General features: G+C 42.5%; 1 protein-coding gene across 1 annotated transcript in view; it reads left to right on the top strand.

Annotated features, from left to right (window-relative positions):
* Positions 1–27,899, top strand: part of CASD1 (CAS1 domain containing 1) — a 59,330-nt gene that overhangs the window by 563 nt on the left and 30,868 nt on the right. The window contains exons 2-6 of the mRNA XM_024212881.2: positions 18,690–18,786; positions 19,690–19,810; positions 24,184–24,228; positions 25,804–25,866; positions 27,299–27,343. Coding sequence (XP_024068649.1) covers positions 18,690–18,786; positions 19,690–19,810; positions 24,184–24,228; positions 25,804–25,866; positions 27,299–27,343 — 371 coding nt within the window. The remainder of the gene's footprint in view (positions 1–18,689; positions 18,787–19,689; positions 19,811–24,183; positions 24,229–25,803; positions 25,867–27,298; positions 27,344–27,899) is intronic.

Below are 27,899 nucleotides of genomic sequence, written 5' to 3'. Positions count from 1 at the left end.
CCGCGGGACGGACCCGAGCCCCCCTGCGCAGAACGGGCGCTCCAGGGTCCGGGCAGGGTGGCTGGGTGCCCCGCGGCTGATGCCCGCAAGCTGGTGTCGCACGGAGGGGCCGCACCGCTTTGAGGGATGGGGACGGGGGTGGCTCCTAAACTTCGCCATAGTTGAGCATCATCTTCCTCCCCCCGTTACTTGTTATCGGAGCCGAGCTGTTCGCACGGACTGTACCTACTAGGGCAGCGCACGACGGGGACACCTTTTGCCTGGGGAGGGGCTGGCAGGAGGTAATTGAAATTGGCTGGTGTGTTTAGTCAGGGCCCCGCCCTGAGGACCTGGCAGTCTAGGACGCTCCAGTGCAAACAGTTAAGAGGTGGGGGAGTGAAAATAGAAAGCCCTAGCTGAGCCGGCACTGGGAGGCGTGGGGAGGAGAGGAACGAGTTTTGGAGGACAGGGAATGAATCCTAACTCCCATGGATGCTATTTAAAATGGTGGATGGCACCAGCGTGCTATACACCAGCCCCTGGCTTTGTTCAGATTGGACTAGACAGTCAACAGAAATGTGCCTTGGTCTCAAACACCTTGCAGATTTCTTCTCCTCTCCCCCCCGCCCTCCCTTACAAAACCTGCATAGGTTGCTAGGGTTGCAAGGGATTTACAGTTATGTGTGGTGGTGTTCACCTCTAGGCCGCTGGTTGGGACCCAAAGTCAACAACTTTGAGTAAGCACACAAGTTGTACTTTTTTAACTACACTGGTATAGTTTAAGTGGTACAGTCCCCCTTCCAGTGGATGCAGTTGTCCATCGGTAAAAATACATTACTTATACCAATATTGTTTGTTCCCATACTGGAAGGGGAATAGCCTATACTGTATAACTACTTTCAGACCTGTATATGTGCATCCATAATATCCATATAATTATTTTGGCTTGGAAAAAAATCAGGTCCTTGATTGAAATAGTAATAATGGTGTAAAATCTTAATTGTTTGATATATGCCCTTGTTCCATGTGAACAATTGACCTAAACCCCAAAATCACTGTCATAAATGCCCAATTTGATGAAAGCAAATAACGTACTAGTGTCACTGTGTCTCTGTGGGTCACAATTGAGAATACCAAATTCAGGACAAGCTGATGGAAAAAGGGCAGATGCCCCAAAACCGGTGGTTATTCTTCCATGAGATATACCAATCCAGCAACAAAAGTAAACTTCTGTCTCACCATACTGGCTAACAAGAAGTCAGAAATGCAGCCTCCTTAGGTATTCCAGTCATGGATTCAACACCCAGGCCTGGTCTACACTAACCCCCCCACTTCGGACTAAGGTACGCAAATTCAGCTATGTTAATAACGTAGCTGAATTCGAAGTACCTTAGTCCGAAGTTACCGCGGTCCAGACGCGGCAGGAAGGCTCCCCCGTCGATGCTGCGTACTCCGCTCGCCGAGCTGGAGTACCAGCGTCGACGGCGAGCACTTCCGGGATCGATCCGGGGCACTTCCGGGATCGATTTATCGCGTCTTAACCAGACGCGATAAATCGAACTCAGAAAACCGATTGCTTACATCCGGACCCGGATGTAAGTGAAGACGTACCCCCAGACACCTAGACTTAATGATGAGTGGTTCTTTAAAACCAATTTCATCAAACAAAAGGGTTCTTCTGATCCCAAAGGACCAGCCGCATACCCAGGTCAATATATAACTCAGATCTTTACCCAATAATCATACTGTTGCCAATCCTTTAGTATCTAGTATCTAAAGGTTTATTTATAAAAAAGAAAAGTGAGAGTTAAAATTGGTTAAAGGAATCAAATACATATAATAAATGCAAAGTTCTTGGATCAGGCTTGTAGCAGTGATGAAATAAACTGCTGAGTTGTCTCTGGTTGCTTCCAAATCATTGGAAGGTCCTCAGTCCCTTGGTTAGAATGCTCCCATTAGTACAAGTCCAGAGTTTTGAGGAGGACAAAATGGAGATGTTTCCAGGGCCTTTTATAACTTCTGCCAAGTGAAGGGGAACCCATTGTTCTACTTTGTGGACAATTACAGGTAACAAGATGGTGTTTGGAGTCAGCTAGGCAAGTCACATGTCCATGAACTCTTTGCTTAGTCAAGGCTATTACCCATACTCTAGTCAGAATATTCACATGAAAGTTCATCAGGTGTGGATGGGTGTCTTCCATGGTGCATTGTGAGTTAAGTGTACCTTGGTGGGTCATTTAACTTGAATAGTCCCTTCAAGATGTGCAGGCTAAATACCTTGTGCGTGTTACCACAGGAACAAACATTTGAAATACAGATACATAGTTAATATTCAGAACTTCAGATAAAAAAATAATACATGCATACAAATAGCATAATCATATTCAGCAAATCATAAGCTTTCCATAGACACTTACTTGACATACTTTGTACAAGATTTGTTGCAATTATATAACAGTGGTAGCAACAATGATCTACATGGTCATATTTTAATCAGATAACGTCACAACTAGATAGGTAGATTTTTTTTTAGTGGAAGAGCCAAGGGATGAGAAAGTACAAACATAGGTCAGCTTCTGTATCATTTGAAATGACCCATTTTAAGGTTGAGGTAATTTGGCAGGACAGTACAGAGAAACTTGCACCGGTGCCTGTTCAGTGGATAATTAGAACATTTCAGTTCCAGTGTTGCAAATCCAACATATTCCATAAACAGCAATGAAAAATTTAAAGGGATCTCATCACCTATTTCTAGTTTACACACACAGTCCTGTGGGTAAAGTAGGAAGTTTATCCACAATACAGCACAGTAGGCCTTGTCTACAGTAGGAAAATTGGACATGTAAAAATTGAACTCAGTGCACGGTTAGCTAAGAATGGTAAAAATGCTTGTGTCCTATTATGCTACCACTTTCACTCTTGTACTGCCAGTGAAGCTGTTCTAACGGTGTAGTACACATCCACATTTTTCCAGTATAGGCTCAGTCTGTTTCAGAGATGTCAAGGAATGTAATGAACACCCTGTGTGGGTAGAGGCGGGGTAGGGATAGGGTGTGGCGAGGGGGGTCTGTGTACAAATCAAAACCAGCAAATGTCTGCTGTTTTCCAAAAGGTTGATGAATAATCACTGTGTTGGGTTGGATCACAGAAACCCCCTTTGGGCTGCCAACTGATGTGCCAAGACTACTTCTGCCCCTGCTTTCCCTGCCCGCTTGGGACTCCAGCACCCTGTCTTGTTGAGCCAGACACGCCAGTCTGCTCCAACACAGACAGACCGAGGGTCTGAACCACGTGCCCCAAAGCTGCAGACTTAACTGAAAGCCACTTAAGAAGTGTTCCTGTCTTTAACACTCAGATACTCAACTCCCAATGGGGTCCAAACCCCAAATAAATCCGTTTCCCCCTGTATAAAGCTTATACAGGGTAAACTCATAAATTGTTCGCCCTCTATAACACTGATAGAGAGAGATGCACAGCTATTTGCACCCCCCTTCCCCGGTATTAATACATACTCTGGGTTAATTAATAAGTAAAAAGTGATTTTTATTAAATACAGAAAGTAGGATTTAAGTGGTTTCAAGTAATAGCAGACAGAACAAAGTGAATTACCAAGTAAAATAAAATAAAACCTGCAAGTCTATTCCTAATACAGTAATAAAACTGAATACAGATAAAATCTCACCCTCAGAGATGTTTCAAAAAGTTTCTTTCAGAGACTGGATGCCTTCCTTATCCGGGCACAATCCTTTCCCCTGGTATAGCCCTTGTTCCAGCTCAGGTGGTAGCTAGGGGATTTCTCATGATGGCCGCCCCCTTTGTTCTCTTCTACCCACTTATATAGCTTTTGCATAAGACAGGAATCCTTTGTCCCTCTCTGGGTTCCCACCCCTCCTTCTAAATGGAAAAACACCAGGTTAAAGATGGATTCCAGTTCAGGTGACATGATAACATGTCACTGTAAGACTTCATTACCCACTTGCCAGCACACAGGTATACAGGAAGACTTGCAAGTAAAACAGAGCCATCTACAGACAATTGTCCTGGTTAATGGGAGCCATCAAGATTCCAAACCACCATTAATGGCCCACACTTTGCATAACTACAATAGGACCTCAGTGTTATGTTTCATATTTCTAGTTTCAGATACAAGAGTGATACATTTATACAGATAGGACGACACCACTCAGTAGATTATAAACTTTGTAATGATACCTTACAAGAGACCTTTTGCATGAAGCATATTCCAGTTACATTATATTCACACTCATTAGCATATTTTTATAAAATCATATAGAGTGCAACGTCACAATCACTCTTTGCTAATTTCTCAAGTTTTCGCATAAAGTGAAATTGAAACTGTATGAGGAAGAGAGAACCCTGTCACAGGATTGGATATGAGTTTCTTAGATAACACCAAGCACTGCTGATCATATAAAACCTTAAAAGATTAAGAAGATTGCATGTGTTTTTTTGAGAGAAATCAGAAGATTGTGCATTAATAATTTGCTATAGCCAGTAAAAATGTGTTTTATTCCTCTTCTATGCTAATTAAAAACAAACAAACTTTTAATTAATTATGTACTTAAAAGAGCATCGGACTAGATCAGGGGCGGGCAAACTTTTTGGCCTGAGGGCAGCATCGGGTTTTATAAATTGTATGGAGGGCCGGTTAGGAGAGGGGGTCGTGGCCCGGCCCCCACCTCCTATATGCCTCCCACCCTCCCCGGGACTCCTGCCCATCCAACCCCCCTGTTCCCTGACGGCCCCTCTGGGACCCCTGCCCCATCCACACACACCCCGCTCCCTGTCCTCTGACTGCCCCCAGACCCCAGCTGCCCCATCCAACCTCTCCTCTCATTCCTGACGCCCTCCCCGGGACTCCTGCCCCATCCAACCCCCCTCCTTCCTGACTGCCCCCCGGAACCCCTGCTCCCATTCAACCCCCTGTTCCCCCCCGACTACCATCCACACCCCCGCCCCCTGACCACCACCCCGAACTCCCCTGCCCTCTATCCAACCCCCCCTGCTCCCTTACCGCGCTGCCTGGAGCACTAGTGGCTGGCGGCACTACAGCCGCGCTGCCCGGCTGGAGCTGGGCCATGCTGCCGCCACCACACAGCACAGAGCACCAGGTCAGGCCGGACTCTGCAGCTGCGCTGCCCCAGGAGCTCACAGCCCCGCCACCCAGAGCATTGCACTGGCGGCAGAGTGAGCAAGCTGAGGCTGCGGGGGAGGGGGAACAGCAGGGGAGGGGCCGGGGCTAGCCTCCTGGGCCAGGAGCTCGGGGGCCAGGCAGGACGGTCCCGCAGGCCGGATGTGGCCCGCGGGCTGTAGTTTGCCCACCCCTGGACTAGATTGTTGGATCAGACTTCTTGTATGTTGAGGCTTGCTTCCTAAATCAAGTAATGGGTCATTACCTGATCCTTTAGATAAGGGACAAAAACCTTTATGATTTGCTTAGTCACATGTGCAGTGCTAAGGGTGGAGACAATTAGTCAATAACATACTTTTTCTCTGTGATGGTAAAGACTAGTATTGTGGACTGTTAAAACAGTGAACATTAGAGCGGGACAAGAAAGGCAATAGCCAGTCACTAGAAAAGCATATGAAAAAGTGGGCAATCCTAAAAATGGGTAAAGACATATGAAGATGGGGGAAATTATAATGTATAATGATCACTACTACTAAACAATATCATGTTCTCCAAATAGGCAGGGGAATGGAGGTTAGTATAATTTTAATGTTTTTTAACTAGTAATTGGATACTATGTAACTTTTTGGTGGCTAACCTGTCCTTTCACCCTTGTCCCTTAGTCCAGAGGCTCTCAATCTTTCCAGACTACTGTACCCCTTTCAGGAGTCTGATTTGTCTTGTGTACCCCAAGTTTCACCCCACTTAAAAACTACTTGCTTGCAAAATCAGACATACAAAAGTATCACAGCACACTATTACTGAAAAATCGCGTACTTTCTCAGTTTTACCATAGAATTATAAAATATATCAATTGGAATATAAATATTGTACTTACATTTAAGTGTATAGTATGTAGAGCAATATAAAAAGCCATTGTCTGTATGAAATTTTAGTTTGTACTGACTTTGCTAGTGCTTTTTATGCAACCTGTTGTAAAACTAGACAAATGTCTAGATGAGTTGATGTACCCCCTGGAAGACTTCTGTTTACCACCACGGGTACGCATACCCCTGATTAAGAACCACTGCCTTAGTCTGCAGAAATACGTGACTACTCACATGAGTAAAGCATGTGTGTAAATGTTTGCTTTAGCTTTTATTGCCTCAATGGTCTTTTTCTGCTTTTGACTGAGGAGATGTTGTACTTGCTAAATGTTTTTGATTAGATTTTGTTTTCTATTGAAACATGGTAAAATTGCTCTTATTGCATGTTTGGAAGAAAAGTTAGTAGGAGAATGATGGGAAATTGTAGGTCTTACTGGCTAATTTTGGCCCTAATCCTGCAACTGCACATGGGAGGAATCTTAGGGTACATCTACACTACAGGGGGGAGTTGATTTAAGATACGCAAATTCAGCTACGTGAATAGCGTAGCTGAATTCGACGTATCACAGCCGACTTACCCCGTTGTGAGGACGGCGGCAAAATCGACTTCTGCGGCTTTTTGTCGGCGGCGCTTACTACCACCTCCCCTGGTGGAGTTAGAGCGCCGATTCGGGGATCGATTGTCGCGTCCCAACGGGACGCGATTAATCGATCCCCGAGAGGTCGATTTCTACCCGCCGATTCAGGCGGGTAGTATAGACCAGACCTTACAGATGTAAGGGCTTGTCTACATTGGCACTTTACAGCACTGCAACTTTCTCGCTCAGGGGTGTGAAAAAACATACCCCTGAGCGCTGCAAATTTCAGCGCTGTAAAGTGCCAGTGTAGACAGTGCACTAGCGCTGGGAGCTGCGCTCATAGGGTACCAGCGCTGGGAGCTACACCCCTTGTGGAGCTCTCTCCCAGCACTATGCCACGACTACACAAGCCGCGGCAGCGCTTTAACGTGGCCAGTGAAGACGTGCCCTAAGTAATCTATTACATTCAGTGAGACTATCCACTAGTGTAAAAATGATCATGTAAGTGCAGGACTGTGGCCTGTACGTGGAGGCAAGGGAAGCTTTCCTACTTATAAAGAGACAAACTAAAATTTGATACAGCTTTCAAATTAACTGCTAATGATGAGAGATGTGGATACATAGAACTTAGTTATAAGCTTTGATATAGAAACTGTCTTTATGCAAAATTGTATGAAAACTAGCTTTAACCTATCTATACATCCTCCAGAGTATTCACTTGCCTAATTGTTTATAAAATGTCACAAATCTTAGCATTAGTATTGTGTATTTTGTCATCTTAGTAATATATATGTCAAAGCTATGGTGTTGAAATCCTATTGGGGATAGGATTTTATTTATAATTTTGCATTTTTTCTTTATTAAATGGATCACCAAATATTCTGCAGTTAAGTACTATTTAAAGTTATTTTACATTTAACAAAATATTTATCACGGTTGTAATTCATATATCTGAAAATAAGGAAGATACTTTGTCCATTCGGATTCAGAGTTTGTTTATTATGAGATTGTGTTGTTTTTGTCATTGGATGGAGACTGTTATTCCATGAATTCAGTAGAAAGCTATATAGAAGGAATAACTAACAAAATAGAATTAAATTATGTTCTCTATCAATTACTACAGTATGTGTGTTTGACATTTCATGAATATTAAACTTAATTTATTGTTTTTGCTATTTCAAATAAAACATGAGGGGAACAAAGAATAATAACTTCCTACATTTTAGCTATACTGGGGCACTTTTTAGGGTTCTTCTCATTATCACGTAAAAGGAATTGCTCTCAATAATGGTCAGAGATAGGGTAGGTTTTTTTGTTTTTGTTTTTTTTTTAAGAAAGTATCATGGCCTGTTTGTTTTGTTAGTCAAGTGATTCATCCGTCTTCTGTTGTTCCTAGCGCTTCCTAATGCCTATATTGACTTTTCTTGGAGACACAATTTATGGTGGTCTGACTGCTTATTTTCTCTCCTCATTTTGATCCATGTTCTTTCCTTTTCTACCCTATTCATACCCTTTCCTTCACTAATATGTCACTTTTTGCTTCCTCACTTATCACTCTCTCCCCGCCCCCCCACTCCAAACTCTCCCATCTCTCCAAAAGATCTTCTATTGTTACATGTTAACAGAAGTTCTTATGTCTAATGATAGAAGATAGACATCAGATGTTGGGAACACTTCTAGTGATCCCGTGGAACATGCTGTCTTGCTGACCTAAGGAGCTAAAACATCCAAACCCAGCTGTTGCTAGTGTATGTTGAAGGTGTAATCCCATGGTCTGAAATTATCCGTGTGTTAAAAGGATTATTTTTTGTGTGGATGTACTCTTGGGATTGATGAGTATTTGAGATTCATCCTATTGGTGATGCATGGTGTGTGAGAGCGGAGATTGTTACAGTTGCTCATAATAATAGTGGAGTCTCAGCTTTGTTATAGTTAAGGCTCAGGGCAGGTCTACACTTAAAAAGCTGCAGCTGCACTGCTGTAGTGCTTTAGTGAAGACTCTACTATGCCAGTGGGAGAGCTTCTCTTGTTGGCATAGTTAATCCACCTCTGCCAGAGGCGACAGCTGTGTCAACAGGAGACGCTCTCCTGTCGACGTAGCGCTGTCTACAGTGGGGATTATGTCAATATAACTAGGTCACTCGGGTGTGGATTTTTCACACCCCCGAGCAATGTAATGACACCAATGTAAGTTTGTATTATAGACCTGGCCTTAGAATCGCCTACTGTTCAGTGCTCTATGGGTAGGTCTACTCTGCAGTCAGGAGGTGTGATCGTAGCATGTATAGGCATAGGCAACCTAGTCGTGATCTAGTTAGCTCACTAAAAATAGCAGTGTAGTCTAGCCATTCAAGTCTAATTCCACCTGGGACCCTGGGTGTGTACTCAGGGGGATAACCCATGCTGCTGCCTGTTCTGTTGTGGCTACACTGCTATTCTTAGCCCTGGTCTACACTACACGTTCAGGTCGAATTTAGCAGTGTTAGATCGATTTAACCCTGCACCCGTCCACACAACGAAGCCATTTTTGTCGACTTAAAGTGCTCTTAAAATCAATTTCTGTACTCCTCCCCAACAAGGGGATTAGCGCAGAAATCGATCCTGCTGGGTCGGATTTGGGGGTAGTGTGGACGCAATTCGACAGTATTGGCCTCTGGGAGCTATCCCAGAGTGCTCCATTGTGACCGCTCTGGACAGCACTCTCACCTCAGATGTACTGGCCAGGTAGACAGGAAAAGGCCTGCGAACTTTTGAATTTAATTTCCTGTTTGGCAAGCGTAGAGAGCTGATCAACAGGACAGGTGACCATGCAGAGCTCATTAGCACAGGGGACCATGGAGTCCCAGAATTGCAAAAAAGCTCCAGCATGGACCAAACGGGAGGTACTGCATCTGATCGCTGTATGGGGAGACGAATCCGTGCTATCCGAACTCCATTCCAAAAGACGAAATGCCAGAATATTTGAAAAAATCTCCAAGGGCATGAAGGAAAGAGGTTATAACAGGGACCCACAGCAGTGCCGCGTGAAACTTAAGGAGCTCAGGCAAGCCTACCAAAGAACCAGAGAGGCAAACGACTGCTCCGGTCAGAGCCCCAGACATGCCGCTTCTATGATGAGCTGTGTGCCATTCTAGGGGGTGCCCCTACAACTACCCCACCCCTGTTCTTCCCTCTTCCCTTACCCCTCCCGGGCAACCTTGGCAGTTATCGCCCCATTTGTGTGACGAATTAATAAAGAATGCATGAATTTGAAGCAACAATGACTTTATTGCCTCTGCAAGCAGAGATCAAAGGGAAGGGGGAAGGCGGTTGGCTTACAGGGAAGTAAGGTGAACCAAGGGGGCGGGATTTCATCAAGGAGAAACAAACAGAACTTTCACACCGTTGCCTGGCCAGTCATGAAACTGGTTTTCAAAGCTTCTCTGATGCGCAGTGCGCCCTGATGTGCTCTTCTAACCGCCCTGGTGTCTGGCTGCACGTAATCAGCGGCCAGGCGATTTGCCTCAACCTCCCACCCTGCCATAAACGTCTTCCCCTTACTCTCACAGATATTGTGGAACACACAGCAAGCAGTAATAACAATGGGAATATTGGTTTCGCTGAGGTTTAACTGAGTCAGTAAACTGCACCAGCGAGCTTTTAAACGTCCAAAGGCACATTCTACCACCATTCTGCACTTGCTCAGCCTATAGTTGAACTGCTCCTTACTACTGTCCAGGCTTCATGAGCCATGGGAGCAAGGGATAGGCTGGGGTAGGTGCGACCGCGCAGTGCTGCCGACTGGGAGAGCAGCCTGAGGTAGAAGCCTCCAGCTGGCATGATATTCCAGGCAGGACTGAATCTCCATTAGACGAAACTTAAAGAAGAGAATGACCTGGAGTTATTCCCATTTTTGTCCATGCGTCCCCGACCGACCTCACCGAGGCTGGCCAGGAGCACCCATGTCTGCCCAGGCGCCCCCGACCAACCTAATCAAGGTCGGCCAGGAGCACCCACGGGGGGGACGATGACGGCTAGCAGTTGTATTGCACCGTCTGCCGTCCTCAAGGCAAGGCAAGGGGATACTGCTCTGTAGCACTGCAGTACCGCATCTGCCAGCAGCACCCAGGAGACATACTGTGACAGTGAGCTGAGCGGGTTCCATGCTTGCCGTGGTATGTCGTCTGCAGGGGTAACCCAGGAAAAAAGGCGAGAAACGTTTTTTTGCCGTTGCTTTCACGGAGGGAGGGGGGCCTGATGACATGCACCCAGAGCCACCCGTGACAATGTTTTTGCTCCATCAGGCATTGGGGGCTCAACTCAGAATTCCAGTGGGCGGCAGAGACTGCGGGAACTGTGGGATAGCTACCACAGTGCAATGCTCCGAAAGTCGACGCTAGCCTCGGTACTGTGTACGCACACCGCTGACTTAATGCGCTTAGTGGGGACACACACAATCGACTGTATCAAATCGATTTCTAAAAAATCGACTTCTGTTAAATCGACCTAATTTCGTAGTGTAGACATACCCTTAGTGAGCTAGTCTGCTTATGCCTACGCATGCTGCAATCACACTTCCTGATTGCAGTGTAGACATGTCCTAAAATCCAGGTGCTGACTCAATTGCCTTAAAAATCGTTGTTCATTTTGGGGTTGTGAGGCAGGGGTAGTGGTCCAAATTTGGAGTCATTTGAGCAAGGGATTGCACAAATACTGTCCCTCCTTCTCTCTTTCTCCCCCCCCCCCCCCCCCCCCATATCACATGTTTACAAAATCACTTGGTTCTTAAAACATTTACTTGTCAACACCTGGAGCTCAAACTATGGATCTTATCTTCCCTGAACTGATCTTACATGCTCAGGATTTATCTCAGCACTGTACGGTAACCACTGTCCCTCTTTCCCCCTCCCCCCTTCTGGGGGGGAGCAAAATTAAAGAAGTTATTGGAAAATTAAGTTTACTACTCCAGATTGGGTTGACCCTAACTAATGAACCAAAGAGAGTGAATTGTATTTGTGTAGCAAGTCTAGGCATCTGTTGAAGCTAGGGCTCTGTTGTCATAGTAACTGGGTAGCTCAAGGTGACATGCTCTGGTCATTGAACCTGAGCCAGATGCATACATTCTGAGTTTCAGCCCTACCCTGAGCAGTTTTCAAAGAAATTTGTGTTATGCACATTAGCTGCTTTCTTCCTGCATTCTGCTGGGGCTGTTTTTGGAAGTTTTGCCCCTAGACCAAAGCTTCTGGTTTTAGAGCCGACGTTTTTAAGTGCTCTAAAGTAGAAATACATACTGTGAAGGAAACGAGCATTAATTAAATAGAGGGAAGATGAAAGGCTAATAAGCACTTAGGATATGGCATTTTGGTCTTTGGCTGTTTCCTGAACAATAGGAGTGATTGTGAACAAAGAAAAGCTAGTTGGGTTATTTTTCAAGGGGCTAGGGATGTTGTGCATCAGTTAACATGAGTTGCTCATAACATTTTCAGATTTTTATATCTTTTGTGTGTGTGTGCGCGCAAATCTAAGGAATATGGGGTATTGGAGCAGTGCAGGGAGTGTGGGGGGTTGGGAGAGCTCTTGCCTGTTGCCATGCTTCATCCTTTAGGGTTGCACTGTGGCACAACTGCTGAGGGTCCAGCACACCTCTAAACAACTCTAACTGGCTTAAACCACCCACATCCATACCCTGCATTTCTGTCTCCACTTTAAAACATGCCCCACTGACTCTTAGTCCCTACACTGTTTCTGCATCCTCTGTCCAGTTCCTCAATCAGTAGGGCCTCCACTGATGCCTACCCCTCCATGGGGAGCAGGGTTCGGGAGGGAGGACTGGGCTGTGCTGTACCAGCAGAGAGATGAGGGATGAACAGATGATACAGGGACTCATTGAAAGGACTAACATCCATCCAGTGCCTTCTGTGACCAGTTTAATCATTGCCCAGGAGTGAGAGTCAGTGAATGGAAATAGCTGATCTGTGGAACATGGAAGTGCTGAGTTGTTTTTTTTTAAAAACATGCATTATTAACTGCCCCAAACCTTTTTTTATGGAGAGTTAATGTTGTGAATCTGACTCATGCTTTTCTGGGCCTGTTCTGCCAGCCTACATCAGACGCTTGGTTACATTTTCAAACAAATGCCTCTGTGCTTTCTCCCATGCTATTCCTCACGCTTGGGAAGTACTCCCCATAAATATCTGCACAACTAATTCATTATTCTCCTTCCAAAACCTTCTCAGAACTCTCCTTTGCCACAGTGCCTACAAAAAACACATGACATTGGTTAGGGTGCCAGTGTGCTGTCATGTTAACCAAATATTGTCTCGTGTCCTTTTACTCATCTGCCTATATGTATCCATGTGTTGTCTCTTGTCTCATGCTTAGAATGTAAGCTTTTTATGTAAGGGACTATCTTTTTGTTCTGTATTTGTACAGTGCCTAGCAGAATGAGCTCCTGGTCCATGACTAGGGCTTCTAGGTGCTATGTTAATACAAATAATAAATACAAATAATAGAATGTTGAGTTCAGCTGCATTCAAACCTCTGAAAACCAGGAAATATAGAGTTAAGATACATACCACTAAACTAGGTGTAAATCAGGTGGATCAATAGTGAGTGATGAAAGACTATGACCGCAAGGATTTGTGGCTGGATTCCTCAATGTCACAAGCTCATGCATTTATCTGTGAATGCACTCTGCTGGGGGATGTTGAGTTTTACTGAATCAGTGGTGCAGGTGGTTTATCTGAACCACCTACATCTGATAAACTATAGGAACCTTAGGAGCAGCCACGCCTTGAAAGAAGGCATGAGTTGAGCTTTTTACCTTGTGTTTAAATTTCTGTTTAATAAAACCAAATGCTATAAAGTGTGTGCGTGTATGGACTGTGTTTAGAGCAGGCTGGAAAAAATGCACACACTTAGTAATACAAAAGCAGAAAAACTTTAACAATTGTTTTTTTACATATTCATGATGTATCTCCCATTAGTTTTCAGTGTCTACAAAGTTCAATTCTTTGTAGGAATATTTATGATAATTGCAATGTACACTGCTCCGAAATCCACCCTAAACGCATTGCCAAACTCATCCATTTCATCCTCTGCCACAACAACTTCACATTTAATAACAAATGCTTTGCCCAAACTATGGGAACAAGCATGGGTGTTAGGATGGCTCCCCAGTGTGTCAGTCTCTTCAGGGGCCACCTTGAGGAAGAATTTCTGGAAAAATGCACCACAGAATCAATGATATACTTGAGATACATAGACAATATTTTCGTCTTTTGGACAGATGACCTAAGCTCCCTTACAGATTTCCACCACAAATTTTAAACAACTACAACCCCTCTCTGACTCTCTAGAATATACCCATAGCAGCATCCATTCCGTGGACACCGTAATCAGTTTAAAAAATGGTGTGCCACTGCACCCCATATTCTTCATAGTGATGATATGATATGGTTATAGCATAATTACGATGAAATTTTATGCAAGATAAGTCATGTGAGGTGTCATTGGAAAAGTTATGATTAGCTTAATATGATTATCCTATCTATGCATGTATCATTTTTGTATCTGAATATATGAATATTGACTGTGTATATGTATTTCAAATGTAGTTACACCTGGGTAACACCCACTAGACAGATGCTTTCAGTCTAGGTAAGTGGTTGTGAAGGGCCTATTCAGGGCAGTGAGCCATTAGGGAGAACAATAGGCCATAGGAGAAGCTTATCTACCACCTGGTGAGCCTTCCTGAGAACACTACAGGCAGCCCGTGAGTGATGGCTACTATGACTCTACAAGGACATGTGACCAGGCCACATGATGCTGGACTCCATCTTGTAGGGTTACCATATTTCCACAATTAAAAAAGAGGACACGGGGGAGCCCCGCCCTAGCCCTGTCCCCATCCACTCCCTCCCACTTCCCACTCCCTGACTGCTCCCCTCAGAACCCTAACCCCCCCGCTTCTTGTCCCCTGACTGCCCCGACCCTTATCCACTCGCATGGGTGGCAGGGTTGTAGAAATTTTGGTGTTGCCCAGAACCCACCCCCCCCACACACACCTGCGTAAGGCTCTGGGAGGGGGGTTGGGTGGGGGGAGGAGGTCTGGGGTGCAGGTCCTGGGCTGGGGATTAGGGTGCAGGAGGGGTGCAGGGTTCTGGGATAGAGTTTGGGTGCTGGGTGCAGGCTCCGGGCTGGGGCAGGGGGTGGGTGTGCAGGAGTGGGTGAGGGGTGCAGGCTCTGGGATGGAGTTTGGGGGTGGGAGGCGGTGCAAAGGGAGGGGGTGCAGGCTTTGGGAGGGAGTTTGAGGGCAGGAGGGGGGTGTGGGGAGGGGGTTTGGGGATAGGAGGGGATGCAGGGGTGAGGGCTGTGGGTCTGAGGATGAGGGGTTCATGATGCAGGAGGGGGGCTCAGGGATGGAGCAGAGGATTAGGGTGTGGGGGGATGAGGGCTGGGGCTGAGGGGTTTGGGGCGTTGGAGAGGCTCAGGGCTAGGATGGAAGGGCAGGGTAAGGGCAGCCTGTCTTCCCATTAGTAGATGGGGGACACAAGGACCTGGGGGCAGCAGACAAGGGAGAGGCAGGTGGGGGGGGTTCCACGGGGGGACGGGACGCAAGGAGGGGGACTGGCAGGTGGAGGCCGGGGACCCATCCAACACTCCCCCGCTCCCTGACTGCCCCCCCCCTTACCATTCTGGCTCCATGTGTTTGCAAAATACTCTGCCTGGTGGGTCGGTTTGTGTGTTACACAGGGCTGCAGACAGAGGGAGGGGGGAGCAGGGGAGGGCTCTGGCTGCTGGAGGCCAATGGGAGCAGCTCAATCAGCCAAGCCGCCCAATCAGCAGCCGCACTCTGCATGGAAGGGTGGGAGGGAGGCGAGGGAGAAAAAAACCCCGGACATTTTAACCTTGTTACCAATTCCTCCCGGACGGCTATTTAGAGACGCAAAAGCCGGACATGTCCGGGGAAATACGGACGGATGGTAACCGTACCATCTTGGGATGTCAGTATTTTTCCACAGACTGGTCTGGGAACCAAGCTTTGGAACAAAGGGTTCCTGCCATATGCAAAAGCTATATAAGGCAGGGAGTGACATCATCTGTGGTTCTTCACTCCCCACATAAGAAGGCTCCTGGAAACACCTGAGATCTGAAGGAGAGCCCTGTGAAGCTCAAAAGCTTGTCCCTTCCACCAGCAGAATAAATTGGTCCAATAAACAGTTACCTCACCAACCTTTTCTTTTTCTCCCTCTTTCTCTCTTATTCTGGGACCAATGTTGCTATACTGCAAAAAAAGCATATTAGTGACATTTGTAGATTTCACATTTTGCAGGAAATATTGTGATATTCATGACAGAGTATATAGCAAAATGTTTGGGACTGAGCTATTGTGTGATATTTATGTGATTTTCCCATCTAAAGCAAGTAGGCATGAATTCATTTTGTTACCTATTTAATATTGTGAATAGGTATGTGGGAGCTTATGATTTGAACTCATGGTACAAGAAAATAATTTTCCATTTGTATCTGAATTCGCCCATATGAGCTTTTTCTTTGATACTTTAAATTTTGTTTTTCCTTTCATAGGAATTCACTTATTTTGTCATGGCTGTACTAACGTGAGAGTGCATATACTGAGAATTTTATTAGTTAATCAATGTAATTTAATAAATGTTTTTGTTCAATCAAAAGGTTTCTCTGTCCTTTTGTATTCCTTTATTCTGCATCTTAAATATGTTTTTTACAATTTGTCATATAGCCTTTACATATTTATAGATATATCAAGAGTATCATTAATACTAAGTTTAAAAAAAAAAATTTTTTTTTTTTTAATTAGAAGACCAGTAAGGTTGAAAATATCTCATGTTTTCCCAACAACTAGGAAATATAATGCAAAAGTGTTTTTTTGTTTTGTTTTTTAGCTTTAATTAAGTGGCATATTATTTTTCCGAAGAATATCCAGCAGTATATTATTTCAGAACAAAAGGGGGCATAGTTTAGATTGGGTGGGAGATATAACTTGCATAGGATAAGAGAAGAAATGAGTCATCATTTGACTGCATGCCTTAACTATTCATTTTTGAGGTAGAAGAGCTATTCTGTGAAAACCCTACTGTATTTTCAGGGTGGCGGGATGTAAGTTAGACTCCTTTCATATACACTGTCCATTTTAATTATTTATTCATTTTTTTAATTAATATATCTTCACCCAACTCTGAAATACATGCAGCTATTCTGTGATAGCAACACTACCCTATATTGGTACCAATGCGTTGTTGTCTCGAAGTTATACTTAGAAAACTGAAGATAGAGGTTGGGGAAGGTATATCAAATTAAAAACAAACCCTGAGCAATTCTGTCTAATGAAAATTAGTCAGGGGAGGAAAAGGAAATGCGTCCATTCTGTATGCCACCACAGCTACATCATAGCCATGTGAATCTGCTGCTATCTGAGTAAAATACTCTGACAAGAAAATAGCCTTTCTTTATTCAGTGTGCTTATTTCTTCCTTCCTCTTCCACTGCCTCTTGTCAGTGCAGATCCTCAAGTGATCTGTGTTTAAGATCATATTAAGCAATTTCAGCACACTGTATCTCTTTCCTACAGATTTTCCTGTAACTTAGTTATAGAAAATTACTGTAATAAATATCCCCTCTAGTTTTCTTCTCTCTAGTGCCATGCTATAAGAAACTAGTGTTCAGTTTGCTTTGCTGAAACTCTGCTCTCCACATAAAAATTCTATATGATTTTTCCATACTGTGAACCCAAGTCTAAGGTTTAAGCTATTAGAACAAAGTGTGGTGTACATATGTGAGAATTTTGTTAGTTACTGCAGAGGCTGCGATCTTGTCATACTTTTCAAGCTAAGCAGGATTTGGCTGGGTCAGTACTTAGAACACCTCCAAAGAAATCCTAGGTTCTTCATGAAATGGTGGTGATTCATTAGGTAGCCTTCTCTTTGTGTTTGGGGACACTGTACAGTTGGTGTCCTCTTTTGGATCAGATGCACAATTGAGGTTTAGGCTAATGATAACCAAAAATCTCGTTGTAGTCTTCTCAAGACTAAGATAGCTAATCCTGATGTCCAGAACAAATTTCAGTTCAGATAACTACATTTTTCTACTGTATAATGTTGCTGTGAACCGCTAAACAGCGGGTGCATTTTACCTTATAGATGACTATAAACCAGTGATTTCTAAATAGTTTGTAAAAGCACTTTGGAATCCTTCTGGTTGAAGGTCTAGTGCCCATGAATATCATTTATTTTTTCTTTTTGGGGAGAAAGTTCAGAACTACGTGTAACTTTTTCAATATTGATTCATTGGAAAAATATCTTGGCAACAGCAGCAAAATCTTTCCCTTTTCTTCAGGCCCAGGTATTCATAACAATTTTAAAGAGGCCTTATTTATTGGTTTCATACCTAAGATGTTCATTTACTTGAACTTGAAGAAAAAAATCACCATCTCTGTAGCTGACCCTTAGTTTGCAACTTTTAGACTGAAGGAGCTGACTGCATGCAGAATCAGAGGCTACAGAGAATTCCTATGCAAACCTCTTTCTGCTGAAACACTGAGATATAATTCCACCTGCTTTAAGGTGGTACAGTAATTACATTTTAAGCAAGCAGATACGAACAGATAATCCTTCACATTTCTTTTTTAGACTTAGATTCTATATAAAATGCTTAAAGTATATGCTAAATCTTTACAGAAGAGCATTACATTAGGGTACTAGTATGTTAATCACTTCACCTTCTGTTATTATAATTGTAGGATGATAGGTGGCGCAGTAGATTGATGCTCTGTTCTTTTAACTCTGGAGGCCCAAGTATTATTCTAGTTCAGGTCACAACCTGCTCCTTAGTAGAAATTATGCAATCATCACCATTTGGCTGCGGACAGAGGAAGGTTTTCAGACAGAAGTTAGGTGCAATAAATGGCAAAATTACATGGAGAAGTTTGTGCGGGACCTCCTTACAGTATACTTGGCTCTAGTTAGTGCTAATGATTTCTTATCTTTTTGTGGTTCAAACTTCAATTATTTATTTTTTAAAAAAATAAAGTAGTTGGTGGTTAAGATATTGCATGATACATTTTGTAGTTGGATTCTAATTCTAATGTAATTTTTTTAAGGTGATGATACATGTGAATATCTTCTCTCCAGTGGGAGATTTCTTGGGGAAAAAGTATGGCAGCCCCACAGTTGTATGATGCATAAATATAAAAATAGGTAAGGATATCACCTTACATTCTTTTATTTTTATTCTGTTCTCTACAGGGGAAGGTAGTAAGAAATCTGTTTACTGGACTGCAGTCTTTTCAGTCCCTATAGCCTCTTCTCTTTTGACTGTCTTCATGCTTGCATCTGATTGTTTTTAAATGGGTTACAGTGAAATACATAATTTATCAGAGATCAGAAAAGGGCCCTTAGTATAAGTCCTTTGTGGCAGATATTCTTTTCATTATATGTCTAGAGTGCTAAGCATAATAGGATTGTGCTACTAAATATAAATAGATAAAGAGTGGTAGTAATAATTTATACTGCACATTTTGTTTATTATGAAGAATTTAAAGATAGTTCAAGGTGTATCATGTTTTTTATATGGTTTCAAATTGTGATTTAAAGGTAAAATATGATTCTTAGTTATAATATCCCAAATAGTTAATGTATATTCCTTTTTTAGAGTTTTTTAATAAGAAAATGTACTAACTGTTGAGAAATAAAAGTACCTATCACTTTTCTCTTCATTCACTTAATATAGAAACCATGACAGATACCTTTATCACTCTAAATTATTCTGTTACTTAATAAAGTTATACAACTTCTCAGTCTTTTTGATTTTTTTTTTTTAGCACAACCCAATGGGAAAGAGAGTCCTTTCATGCCTACAGTAATTTGTGTAATCAAATGATCAGGGTGGCTCCTTATTTCATACTTATCCCTTGTTATATGTAATGCATTCAGTATTTAAAAAAAACAAAACAATTTACCCTTCTTAAGAGTTAGATGTAATGTTTAGAATTTTCTGTATAACATTCAAGATTTCCTTTAAGGAATTGTCAATATCCTTCATTAAATTGATTCCTTAAATAATGTAATATGTTAATTTTGTAATGCTGTTTCTTTTTGCAGTGAAGCAAAAAACTGCCTCCTAGACAAACATATTGCATTTATAGGAGATTCCAGAATTCGCCAGTTGTTTTATTCTTTTGTAAAACTCATAAACCCTCAAGTCAAGGAAGAAGGAAATAAGGTAAGACTGTCTTTTTCCCCACCAATTTGTCACTTAACTGTTAAAACTTTACTTAATTTCCAGGTTGAAAACACCTGAAACTGGGTTTTTTCTAAGGACTTTGATGTCTGGAATGAGCATTTGTTGGGAAATAATACTACTTGCTATCCTAACATTCAGGAAAGGGAACCATGTAGCATAGTTCTGCAGAGAAACAAATCAAGCACTTGATAGGGAGATTGGGCCCAAGCAATTGTCAGAGGGTGATAACAGGAATGTTTGGCATCCTGAGAAGTGAAGTGGGAAGTTTGCAGGGGGAGGGTTCAGCAGATGATAGTTTTCTTTCCTAGGCTGTTCAACTAAAGTGGCTTGTCCAGTGGCAACTAAGTGAGATTTGTTTTTCTGATGAGAAAATATGGCTGTCACAGTGTGTGATGACTTGGAAATCTGTACAGTCTGTACAATTTATGAATTCTCTGTCCGATTATGAACTCTCTCTATGTATCTTTACCAAGCTGCAAACTCTGTTTTGATTGTGGGGACAAGGTGCCTTCTCAGTGATCTCTTTACCTCCATATTGGACTGAAATGCCAAGGCATAGTGATGCAGGATTGACAATAGACAGTTGTTAAATTGGTATGGTCCTCTATTCAAGTACAAACATCCTAGACAGTAAGATAATGTCTACCCCAAGAATTGGCTAGATGGGGAGGGGTCACTTGGTAACAAAGTCATCTAGTATTGGGCTCTGGTCACCTGAGGAGGCTGATCAGGAGATCACCTGACAGAGGGACTGGAAGGTTACAAAAGCTGCTCTGTTGGGAGTTCTTTGGTAATGTTTCACCAGTTTAAGATGCGGGAGACCGCTGCAAGAACTGGATGAGGTTGAGGCAGGTTCCTTCTGTCCATCTACCTATCTGAACATAGATGGTCCTCCAAGGGAAGAGTGAGCTACAGTGAGGGGCATTGTGTTCAGGATGTGTGTTGTTTTCTATATGATCTATACCAGGGGTTGGCAATGTTTGGCACGCGGCTCGCCAGGGTAAGCACCCTGGTGGGCCGGGCCAGTTTATTTACCTGCTGATGTGGCAGGTTCGGCCGATCGCTGCCCCCACTGGCCACGGTTCGCCATCCCGGGCCAATGGGAGCGGCGGGAAACCACGGCGAGCACATCCCTCGCCCGTGCCACTTCTCGCCGCCCCCATTGGCCCGGGACGGCGAACCGCGGCGAGTGGGGGCCGCGATCGGCCGAACCTGCCACGTCAGCAGGTAAATAAACTAGCCCGGCCCTGGCAAGCTTACCCTGGCGAGCCGTGTGCCAAACGTTGCCGACCCCTGATCTATCCCCTCTATGTATTTGTCATTTTTAAGTAAAGAGCAATAACATGGTAGTATCTGTGTTATATGTTACACCTACCATGTGGCCCTTTGAAGAGGGGAAATTAGAATGCTTACACCTTTGGAGTTCTGGGAAAGGTGTGTTTAAGCTTGGGGGCAGGGGGAGCTCAGGAGTCAGCAGTGAGACAAGAGGGGCTAGGAAGCTGGGCCACATGGTTGCAGCCTAGACAGAAGATCTGTGCTCCAGAGATGTCCCTAGGGACCCAAAGACAGGGACAGTGGGCTTTGTTCAGACTTCAGAGCCTTAAAACACCCAGGGAACTAATAGCAGGGTCTCCTCATAGCAAGCTGATGAGCCACCAGTAGAGGGAGCCAATCTGATCTATGCCAGTGTTTTGTTTTGTTCTTTTAGCCAGTATTAATTCAAGTCTTGTTGTAAGTCACTTCTTGAAAGGTTAATTGCTGATTTAATCTGCACTGAAATCCTAGATGCATTGACTGATATACAAGTCTGATTGGGGCTGAAATTAAAAATAGCTTTCTGCCTTGCTTTTCTTGTAAATTCCACTGAAAAACAGTTGTGTGTTCATTTTCTAAAGATAAGCGTGAAGCACAGCTTGCTAAGTGGAGCCAGAGATAGACTATAGTTATATAGTCTATCAGACAGCCAAATCATTAACTTCGTCTGCTGTTCAGGGTTTGTATTCAGCTTCAGGTCAGACTTGTTGTCAAGGCTGATTCCCCATTCTGGCACTTCGAGTGCAGAAGGTGGGGGCCATCAAGGACTCTAAAAATTAATACACCTCTACCCCGATATAACGCGACCCGATATAACATGAATTCGGATATAACACGGAAAAACAGCGCTCTGGGGGGCAGGGCTGCACGCTCCGGCAGATCAAAGCAAGTTCGATATAACGCAGTTTCACCTATAACGCGGCAAGATTTTTTTGGCTCCCAAGGACAGTGTTATATCGGGGTAGAGGTGTACTTACCACTCCAGGCTTGTATTAAACTTCCAAGGTTACAGCTTTTCTCTGACCTTGGAGTGGTAGATGCTGCCACCACCCAAGTGTAGAATCCCTTTGAGAACCCAGAAAGGCGCACTTGGGAATTCCTTCCTGTGAGGTACCCTCAAGCCCTTTCACCCCCCCACCCTTCTGGGGAAGAGCTGAGAGAGGGGAAAAAAGGAAATCAGTTGTTGCCACCAGCTAATTAAACAACATGTTCACAAACCTCTTAAGACACAAAAATCCAGTTCTGTTCTTAAAAAAGGTAAACTTTATTAATAAAAAAAAAAAGAAAGAAAATACATCTGGGAATTTAAGCTTTTGCTAAAATAAAAAAAAAAAAAAACTACGAGGATTAAGCATCAAGAATAGCTTTCTTGAGGTCCAGCTTAAAGATTACAAGCAAAAGAAAAACACTTGTGGACTCCTCTGTGCTAACCCTAAGCCATAAATAAATAAAAACAGAGAAACCTAATTGCGTCTTCCTGGACATTTCCTGATCTACTTACATACCTGGGGTTCAAATGAGTAGTTTCTAGGTATGATATTGAGGATTTTTCATACCTGGCCCCAAGCTTCTTACAGCATAACTGCAGCTCTGTCTGCCTCTCCCCGGAGAGCAACCACAGACTGACAAAGGGGAGTCGTTTTTCAATTTTAGAAAGTTCTAGCCTTCCCATTGGCTCTTTTGGCCAGGTGTCCACTCACTTTCTTTTACCTATGCATAGCAGTTAGACTTTTTAACCCTTTACAGGTAGAGCAATTAGAGAACAGCTACTAAGAGGGATTTTATAGCTGCTGGCTAGCTGGGTGTCCATAAAAGAGAGATCCCCCCTCCCCTTCATTTATCACACTTGTCAATTATTTAAAACAACCAGGGTATTTAAATGCACGATAGCAGTCTATCTGGCAGGCAGCATGTAATTAAATTTCACTTGTCAAAGCCAGATGTTTGGCTGATTGGATAACCGGAGTTTTCCTAGCCTGGGGGTTGGTGTTGGATTACTTGCCAGAGGTGGGGAGTGGTTTGGCAATTTATGAGAGTTTGGTGGGGAGGAGTAGTTAGGTTGGTTCTGAGCTGGAAGACCTTTGTGTCAAATGCTTATGAAACTGCTGGGGTTGACAGTGCATTTAACAGACATTGGAAGATATCTGAAGTTTCAGGATGGCTGAGTAGGGGGAATCACTGGCTTATGGAGAAAGAATGGGTATATTTGTCTACAGTACCTCAGCTCAGTTTGTGGAGGGAAATTGTACTTGTCCTTTTTGTTTCAGGGATTGAAACTGAAATAATACAACTCAGTTTAATGTTAAAGGAGTATTTGTGTCTACTGTAATTAAGGATGCCTAACTTATTCCATTCTAATCTCCTGTTTTCAGTCAGTAAGTTATGAATTACATATTCCAGGCTTGATTTCTGCCTGTGGTGATTTTATTTTTTTCTGGAAACTTTGAGCAAAATTGGTTCAGCTGTTAGAGTACAGGGGGAGCATGAAAGTAGGCATACTAGTGGTATAGACCAGGGAAGTGTGAGAGGAAAATGTTTTGTTTCTATTTCAGTCCTTTGAGAGGAATATTAAGGAAAATAGTGATGTCTAGAAAGGAAAGATTTCAGACTTTTTGAATCATTTGGTAATAGAAAGCTGTGGTGTTCCCAGGGCTACATTTCAAAGTTTTACCAGCATAGCTAGATCAGTTAGGAGCATGAAAAAATCAGTTACACCAGCAACAAAAAAACAACTTTTGCTAGTATATCTTATTTCCTCTGGGAAGTGGTATAAGCTGTACAGATAAAACAACTATTTTTCTGGTATAAACTGTCTCCTCTAGGAGCTGTACTAGCAAACACTTTTTAGTGTAGATGAGGCCTTAGATGGGAGATGAGTAGAGCCCTGTGTGGATACAAAACTTGTATCCGCACTCGATCCACAAAAATGGTCCAAGGATAGCTGCAGATTTGCAGGGCTCTAGAGATGAGAGGGATCGGTATTTGAACATACGCTACCTTCCAGTAGAACAGGTTTAACTTGCTTTTTATTTTGGCAGCATGGAAACATTCTTTTTGAAGACAAATCTGCATCAATTAAAGTGGTAAGTTTTTTGTGGTATAAGCTCCAAGCTATAATAATCAATGTATACTTTTGTATGCTCCCCCTATACTTCTGGTGAAAACAATTAAGGACCTCTTTTCAGAGATACTGATCAGTCACAAATTAAACAGAAGTCAATCAGGATTGAAGGTGCTCAGCACCATTTATGATCGGATTCCCCCCCCCCCCGAAGATTTGTATCTTAAAGTTTAGTGAAATCTGAGTAAGGTCCTTTGAGGAGTGTGTTTTTCCCCAATCATTTCCATTATCTTACAGGACCTTTGGACTCAATAGTAGTGACATACAATATTAGTCCTTTCATCAGATCTCATAATTGGCCCTTCCAATGGAAGGAGCTTGTGATACTTGGAGCAAGGAATGTGGTAAATGCAGATGAGCTTTCTGTGCCGCCGCAACCAATTCTCTGCCCCGGGTCCACTTTGATTGCAGTAACAGAGTGAGCCAGATGCATCACCAGTGTAGAAGGTTTTTAAAAACACACATACACACACAAAAACTTGGGGGTTGTGGGTAGGGTTTGAGGAGAACTCTGTTCTCCTTCCGCATCCCCAGTGGTCTGGGAGTGGGGTCTTCCTCCTACAAAGACCTCAGTAGCATTACTTTCTTCCCACTCCTTTCCATATAATTCATCAAGAGAGTGCATGTTGAGTGGATTACTTAGGTCTTTGGAGGGAGTTATGATTTAAAAAGGATGGTCGGTGTTGTGTTCAGGAGAGGAGAACTTTGTGCTAGGCCAGTCTGTCTGCCTTCATTGTAACGTTTTCTTACAATTCTTCGTTTTGTATTTTCCCTTTGATCTGACACCGTCTCCACTGTACATTTTTAGGAGACCTCTTGATTGTGGAAGCAGAAACTACTTATGCTGTCAAGTAGCAGCTTGGGCCTTAAATGGAGAGGGAATAACATTAGCTGAAGTACAAATAAAGTTTTACATAAATCTTTTGGAATTAATTGAGAGATTTTATTTTTATTGAGGAGAATGATTTTAATAAAGTGCAAGTCATTAGCCCTTTTTGTTTCCCTCTGCTCTGTTTTTAGAAGCCAGAAACGTGAAATGCTAGGGCCAAATGTTAGGACTCAACATAGTTTGAAATCTGGAATATTAAGCTTTCAGAAAATTGGTTTTCTGGTTCAGAGATTTGCAAGATAGCTGTTGCTAAAAGTTGTGGAGAACGAAGCTAAAAGTTAACTAGAATACCCTGATGTGATCCTTTGTAAACCTTAAAACATTTGTTTCTGTCCTTGATATTATTGGAAAACTGAGACTCTTCACTTCCAACTGGTTTAAAGGTTTAGATTCTATGTGAAATCTTGGCTCCATTGAAGTAAATGACAAAACTCCCATTTATTTTATCCTTTGTTCCTGGCTGATTAAGATATCAGATCTTTCATCTATGATTGGTCCATGAATCTAGTAAAGAAATGAAGCAAAATTTGGAGCAGTGTAATTTTCTGTGTATGAAATGCATTGCTTGCAGTTGATATACACATGCATTTTCTGAATGATGAGCTATTCTTAAATTTACTCAGAGGTATTAATACATTCTTTTTACAGGATTTCCTGTGGTATCCAGAAATTAATGGATCTATGAAGCAACGTATCAAATCTTGGACTGAGGTGTGTTCTAAAAATATACCGACTTTAGAAAATACCAACAGATTGAGGGACCTAGTCTCCTATTGTTCCATGTGCTTAACTCATATTGTGTACAAGTTCTGGATGTAGATAAAGGAGAATAATCATTTAAAAAATTGAGATCAAGTTATACACTAAGACCTCTGAAAAGATATAGTGTTACATCTATTATATCAACAGGATGTATTCACACAGAACAAGCTAACACAAACTGCAGAAATTCACAATGTGGACTCAGGAGTTTAGAGCTCAAATGAAAGTCTCCAAAGAATCCCACAGCTCTGTAATATCTGGTGAACTCTTGCAAACTTGGAGGGGTGCACTGGATCGTATAATTATGCACTAGTTATACTTACTGTCTAATATGATTCTTGTTTTTATTCTATCCAGCATGTCAGGTGTTCTTTAAAATTGCTGGTTAACAAATTACTATACTTAACAAGTATAACAACTTGAGCATGTATCTCTCTTGATAATTAGTCAAGTTGTTCACAAATTGACTTTTACTAAAGACTAGTTGCCATTTCTGGGTTTCTTCCTTTGATGATTCTATAATGGCTCATTATGCCAGTCTCCACTGCCCACATGTTAAATTTTCAAACAAACATCTCTGCGCTTTTTCCCCTGCTGCCCTTCAGGTTTGGGAGGAACTCCCTGTAAACATCTGTGAAGCTACCTCTCTATCCTCCTCCAAAACCTTCTTTAAAATTGTCCTTTTCCATGATGGCTACAAAACGCTTGACAGCAGTTAGGCTGCTGGTGTGCAGAGACCACTACCCATCATGCTGACTAATATTGTCTCATTGTTTTTCTTGCAACCCCCTCTGCCTCTACCTGTATCTTGTGTTAAATTTAGATTGTAAACGCTTTGGGGGCAGGGATTGTCTTTGTTCTGTGTTAGTACAGCACCTAGCATAGTGGGGTCCTGTCCATGTATAGGACTCTTAGGCACAACAATATTACAAATAATAATAATAATATGATTATCACTTAATTATTTAGACAAATTTCTTTTTTTTATGGACAAATATCTTCAGTCATTGGCCACTTCATAACAATAAACATGTCTAGAATATTTATTTCAGCTGCTATAATGCATGTTTGTGTGATTTAGCAATGCATAGCATCTCATGAGTAGATGCCTGGATACCTTTTAAAGAGCAAACTTAAATATTGCCTAACTCAATAATTGATTTGGAACATCTGGAAACATAATGATACTTTGCACTTACATAGAACCTTACATCTGAGGATCTCACTGCTTTACAAATTCTTTAGCCTCACAAGACAGCTGAGATGTGATAAAATCGAGGCACAGATGTTAAATAACTTGTGCAATAAATTGAATAATCGCTTTTAGTGATTTGTGAAAATATTTAGAAGACTAATCACTCTTTTTTACTTTGTGTTTTAGGGTTCTATTGCAAAACCTCATGTAATTGTAGCAGGAGCTGCTACGGTAAGCTTTTCATGCAGTAGACATTCTGGTGTGAATTTACAGGAGAATACGTATGCTTCTAGAAAAGTGACAAGAGGAAGTAGTTACTTTTAATTTCAAAAGGGAAAACATACACTGATCATCAATCTTGTATTCCAATTGTCTTGTTCTTGTTATAACCAATACTTTTTAAAATATCAGAGTAATATTTGCTCACCGTTTCATTGTTAAAGATTGTGTTTTGGCTTGATGCATGGATGAAATGTAGAACAAATCCTATGAGAAGATAGCCAAGGTACTTCTTAAACGTTTTAAATATTTGTATTAATAATTTGGCCAACTGAATATCAACTTTTTAATGAATATTATTTTCAAAAAAATATTGACCTTGATAATGGTCCTGTCTGCAAGGTTTTCCTTCCAGGAATCCATTCTTCTTACTTAATTTAAACTCTTCTGTGCTCTGTCGACTTGTTGAATACCCCCTTCTGCTGCTGCCAGGAGCCACCTAAGTATCTGTGCTTCCTGAGACTGTGAGTTTTGACATCCTGATTCAGGAATCTGAACGTCAGGGCAA

Source organism: Terrapene carolina, unplaced genomic scaffold, assembly GCF_002925995.2.
Source record: "Terrapene carolina triunguis isolate 2854851 unplaced genomic scaffold, T_m_triunguis-2.0 Scaffold84, whole genome shotgun sequence".
Taxonomy (NCBI): domain Eukaryota; kingdom Metazoa; phylum Chordata; order Testudines; family Emydidae; genus Terrapene; species Terrapene triunguis.
Note: the sequence above shows the minus strand (reverse complement) of the source record. Positions and strands in the feature narration are given on the sequence as shown.